The sequence below is a fragment of the Syzygium oleosum genome, unplaced genomic scaffold, assembly GCF_021117445.2.
Source record: "Syzygium oleosum isolate NSW1041296 unplaced genomic scaffold, Sole_v2.1 Sole_v2.14, whole genome shotgun sequence".
NCBI lineage: Eukaryota > Viridiplantae > Streptophyta > Magnoliopsida > Myrtales > Myrtaceae > Syzygium > Syzygium oleosum.
In genome coordinates, this window is record NW_026607498.1 from 7,132,199 (window position 1) to 7,137,920 (window position 5,722).

The following is a 5,722-nucleotide window of genomic DNA, read 5'->3' on the forward strand; positions in this document are numbered from 1 at the left end:
TGGGCATAACTTGGGGTTTTTCGTGACTTTTTCCCTTAATGTTTAAGGTATTTTCAACATACTTTTTTTCTAATATTATGTGTGATCCGTGCATTGATAAGAAAAATATTTTTTTATCAAACTCCGTTTGTTTCGCGAAAAATGAATGACTCAAGAAATATTTTCCTAAAAACGACCACATATATCGCTTAAAATAATTAGCAATGAAAATATTCTCATTATCGACAACATTTTATATCTAAATATTCTCGTAGACGATAAAAATATTTTTCGTTTATTCATTATTATAATCGATACAAGCAATCGTTTTCTGGAAAATGTTAATGGAGCCTAAATATGATTAACGAGTATCCCAAAAACACTGGTTTACAAGACTTTATAAATTCCAAAGTCAATGATAAGAAACCAAAGCAACAGATTCAAAAAAATTTACCCTTCATCCCTATCCACGTCTTTTTAAAATCAAATCCCCGTATTTTTAGTTTGTCTCAATTTCTTCTACTTTTACCAATTTTCTAATCAAGTCCCACCAACGCCACCTCCAACCCAATCCCTCCAACCCAATCCAGTTGATGCGATTCACGGATGACCTCGTACTGTGACGTGGATTAAATTTTTCGAATGATGCCGTCCATGTGAGGCTCCACATTGTCTAAATTTAATCCACGTCATATTTCGACACTGTCTATATTGGCCAACTTTTTCCACACAGCCATATCGGCATCATGCTTTGACATTGTCCCACGGCCATGCCAGCTGAAATTGATTGGATTTGATACTGGAGAAACTCGAGTAGAAAGCTTGTAAAAGTATAAGGATTTGATTAGACAAATATAAAAATATAGGAGTTTAATTAGAAAACGCATAAAATAAATAGGGTCGAAAAGTATAATTTTTCCTAAACTCAGTATATATATCTGTTCTAACATTGACTGATAAAGGTCGTAATTTATCCTTCCTACACTATTTGTCAAGAGGCTTCTGATCATCATATCACTGTTGTGGATGAATCTCAAATCTTGAATAGTGCCGCGGAAGAGTTCATCCAGCACTTTCTAAGTTCTTATGTTAACCCTTCTTTTTCATGTTAATGGCTTGAAATCAAATGGATTTGACAGATTCGAAGCCGTCGATCCGACCAAAATGAAAGAAAGTCCCTTCCCTTTCCCGCTTGATTATCCACTATACTACTACAGCCCTACGTTCACTTCGCAAATCCAAAAGATAAATCAGCCAGGTCTACTTACTTAATGCAGAGGAAAATGATCTAAGTAGTTATCGTCCAGCCTATAACAGCTCGATCACATACATGATTCTATGTTGACCGAAGCTAAGGAGGAGCTAATGGCAGGGCGCTGAAAGTAATCAAAGTAGCAAACCTAAGAGCAATCGAAGCGGAAGAGGAGGAGGAGGAGGAGATAACAAGAAAGAGGAGATAATCTAACAAGGAAAAGGGTGTCATATACCTTTCACACACGCTAAAACAAGGAGCAAAGAGAACCGACAAATAGCAGAGGCTTAGACTTGGGCAGTCCCTGCTGTGAATTTGGGGTCCTCGCAGCGGTATCTTCCATCAGGGCCGATACCAAAGCCTTTAGGATCAGCAAACACGTTCTCTAGTAGCTGGCTTCTGTGTGGAGGAGGGCTTGCATCCGCAAATTCCACAGAGTCCTCTATAATCTCATCTATCTTCTTATCAATGGCTTTTAGCTCATCTTCACGTGCCAGATTTTTTTCAAGAATGTACTTCTTCAAGGCCACGATGGGATCCCTTGCAGCATAGCAAGCCTTCTCAGCTGACAAATCAAAATAACATAAAAGATATATTAGCCAAGAACATCTGAAGTATGTGATTATGTGTCTCACTAGAAGAATAAGAAATTCAGGAGGGTGAACATCACTAATGCATTCTGAGAGTAGCACTGTAGCACAGTTGATTTTGTCCATGATGACAAAAATTGTCCTGTCACATGGCCCAAATGCACAAGTACAGGAAGATCCCCATTGAAATCACCAACTAAAATGTCATATCGGATTATAGAGACAAGCCCGTAAAACGATCTTATACACTACTCGAAAGAATGTTACCATACGAGTTCGAATCTCATGCTACTGCACCTGAACGCATCCACATCCACTGTAAACTTGAAGATCTTTTCAGTTCTGTTGCCTTCTTGGTATCATTCTTCATATTTTCCAGTATCCCATATTTCCCTGTAAGTCAACTACTTCGGGTGTTCTCAAATCATTCTGAGGTTATACAACAGGGCCAGGACTTCTCTTACCAGCAAGTCATATTCTTACTTTGCTGGCTCCACTTAATTGATTCTAAGATCACATCATATCAAAATTAGTTAAGCAAATCCTCAATTTTCCATTATCTTGTAAGACAAAGCACATAGGTCCTCATTCCAACATTCTCTGCTTTTTTTTCCTTTGGGCCAATGACTCATCCATCCCCATTTTGATACCTAGTTTAATTCCTATCACTGCTTAACATGATCTCTTGACACATTTCTATGACTAAACAATCAAGATTCCCATTTCGATTTCATGAGTGCCTTCCTAAGTTAATTTGCCAACGCAGTACTGATCATATATAATACATATACCAATTTCCCCTCTTCAATAGCCTATCCTTTAAAAGCACTATCCTAATTTTTCTTCAGCCCTCGAGTTTCACAAGTGCCCTTGGTTCCTAGGCTCTCGATCCTCGTTTTTTACTAACGTCCAAATTGAAAACCAACAACCTAAGATGACTAGCTCAACTTCCTCTCGAGACTTCAGTGATCCTTGCAAGAGAATGTCTTACTTATCACATGAGGAAGAATTGTATAAGTTCAGATGAAAGAAACGCCAATGAATGCCATCTAAGCAAGTATTTGCAACTACTAAATCACAATACAGAGAGACGCTCCAAAGAGCCAAGGGTTGCCAGTTCAGTCTTCCACATGATGCTCATTTAGGCCCTCTTGAAATTATCAATGTTCTCCATGTGACCATATAATAAGTCTTCCTGACTGAAGATCCATTCCACTTTAAGTATTTCAATTAAACAGAACTTTTACCATCAACTGAGCTCAATGCACTCAGCTAGCTCCACCCTGGGGTGCAAGCTCTGAAAGCAGTAAGTGTCTCGGCCATCTTCCCCTAGAATTAATTAATGTGATCTTATCCCATATCCTAGAGCTACAATCCGTATGTCCAGGCTCTCAGGCTGTGCGTACTCAAACATTCTCCATCTATAAGTTAGTACATCCATGCAAGCAAAAGTTTAACCTTAATATCTATAATAGCCGGTAATGGCAATTGCACGTTATATGCGAACTGACAATGAATATTGGTATAGGACAGGAAGGCTTACCAGGATCACGAAGCTCGTCAGGATCGGCCAAAGAGTGTCCCCTAAATCTGTAAGTTTCGCATTCGACCAATGTAGGTCCTTCCCCTCTCCTTGCTCTTCCAATAGCCTCCTTAGCAACCTCCCTCACCTTCAACACATCCATACCATCCACATGGACACCGGGCATTCCAAACGCAGGCCCCTTCTTCCATATCTGCGGATCAGAAGTCGCTCTCAGATGAGACATCCCGATCGCCCACAAATTGTTTTCCACCACAAACACGATAGGCAGCTTCCACAGTGCGGCCATGTTCAAGCACTCATAGAACTGTCCATTGTTACAGGTCCCGTCTCCGAAGAACGCGACCGTGACATGATCGCAGTCGGCTTCCTTCAAGACCTCCCGCCTGTACTTCGAGGCGAAAGCAGCACCAGTGGCAATCGGAATCCCTTCGCCGATGAATGCAAACCCGCCGAGCAAATTGTGCTCTTTGCTGAACATGTGCATAGAGCCACCTTGACCCCTGCAGCAGCCGGTTGTCTTGCCGAACAATTCGCTCATTACCGCACGAGCAGGAACCCCTTTGCTCAGCGCATGAACGTGATCTCGGTACGTACTAACCACGCAATCTTCTTGCTTCAGGAGCTTGATGAACCCAGTGGATACGGCCTCTTGGCCATTGTAGAGGTGGACGAAGCCAAACATCTTGCCTCTGTAGTACATCTGAGCGCACATATCCTCAAAACTCCTGCCCAGAACCATGTCCTCGTAGAGCTCCAATCCTTCCTCTTTCGTAATAAGCTGCCCATAGAAATAAACAAAAACTTCACCAGCTCTATTCGATTACTACAATTCACACCAGTGATCAGCAAAATCGCAAGCGGCCATCTTTACCAAATCCGACGACGACGACGAAGATGGCTTGAGCTTCTTCTCCTTGACGACATCCGAAGAAACCGCGACGACGACGGAGGACGACCCGCGACGCCGAGCGGAGGAGGAGGGGGCGGGGGCGGAAACGGAGAGGGCTCGGAACCGAAGCTTCCCGGCGGATCCGAGGAAACCGGAGGCGAGCCAGCCGGAGGCCGCCGGAGGGCCGTGCTCTTCCCCGGCGAAGGAGCCGGGGTGACGGACCGCGCGGACCGAAAAGAAGGACGCGGACATTTCGCGGCGGCGGTCGAGCTCGGAAAGAGAATTGGGGGTGGCGGAGAAAGCGAGGGAAGGAGCGTTGAAGTCGTGACCGGTGCGAGTGGTTTAAGTAGAGAAGCGATTTCGACCACACAAAGTCACAAACTTGCAGAAGAAGAAGAAGAAGAAGAAGGAGCGCGAGATAGAGCTTAGCCTATTATGGAAGTTCTGGAGTGGAAGCCAGAGAGAGACAGAGATGACAGGTAAGCGTAGTTATCGGCCACGTGGATGGAGGTCGACGGGACGTTATTTGCCGAGAGCCTTTGATGCAATAAACTGTGCTTGCCTCGCCGCCAAGTTGGTTGGCTCTAAAGGGAAATAGGTTGTGTTGTTGTTCATAGGGGCGGCCGATTCAAGGGTGGATCGGTTCCAAATTAGTAGGGTCGGTTTTTATTTTGTGGGACCTAGAATTAGCCCATCTGGTCTTGGAATCGGAACTGGACTTATAAGTCATCCGATGCCTAGGTAGGTCCAGAAACCGGACGTGATTACTGATAGAGGTGAGCAGTTCCTAGTTTTGTACGAGTTCCACCTGAAACCTATTTGTTGGAACAGTTCCTCATTTTTTGAAACTTGGGACTTATCTTGTGTACATTGAGACCTACTCTGTCACAGATTCCAAAATAGTAATTTCCAGGTTCGATTTCAAGGTCTACCTAGGTTCCACTTGTATTATTAATTGAACGATTGTAGTGAACCATCACCTTTATAACCACCACTTGTTACTACAATCCACCGACCACAGCTTATATTTAGACACACAAAAAATATAAAATATTAACGAAGTAAAAGTCTCAGTCATAAAATGGAAGCTCGAACTAGTGGTTCCAAATTATATACTCATCATCGGACGCCATGGAATACTGCAGGATCACGCAAAGACATAGACCAAGAAAAACATAAAAACTTGTTCCAAATTCCACCTACGTAGAACTTGGAACCCACCCGTCGAAACAAATTCCCCAACTTTTGGAACCTGGAACCTACCCTGCATATCCTGAAACTTGGAACCAAACAGGTTCCACCGGTCCGGTTCTTCGATGAAGGTTCTACCTAGAACCATGCTCGCTCCTAATTACCGATAATCTACACTCTCAACCATATATAATTAATCCCTTTATATGGAAACATAGAAGAAGCACTAAATCATTCTCGACCATTGTCGGAGCATCAATTTCCCATAATCCACA

General features: G+C 43.0%; 1 protein-coding gene across 4 annotated transcripts; it reads right to left on the reverse strand.

The window, feature by feature from the left end:
* Positions 1-588: 588 nt before the first annotated feature.
* On the reverse strand, positions 589-4,670 carry LOC115691291 (pyruvate dehydrogenase E1 component subunit alpha-3, chloroplastic-like). Of its 4 annotated transcripts, none has more exons than XR_008817931.1 (4): positions 4,239-4,670; positions 3,365-4,145; positions 1,467-1,796; positions 589-800 (listed from the first exon to the last, which is right to left on the reverse strand). XR_008817931.1 is itself a non-coding variant. In XM_030617889.2 (3 exons), the coding sequence occupies exons 1-3, from the start codon at positions 4,506-4,508 to the stop codon at positions 1,519-1,521; spliced, it is 1,329 nt and encodes a 442-aa protein (XP_030473749.2). In that variant the 5' UTR covers positions 4,509-4,669; the 3' UTR covers positions 1,221-1,518. The 4 variants fall into 4 exon arrangements, 1 of the variants encoding a protein (XP_030473749.2); XR_008817929.1 differs by lacking the exon at positions 589-800 and adding an exon at positions 802-1,198; XR_008817928.1 differs by lacking the exon at positions 589-800 and adding an exon at positions 802-1,207 and having other exon boundaries at positions 4,239-4,669.
* Between the last annotated feature and the right edge of the window lie 1,052 nt (positions 4,671-5,722).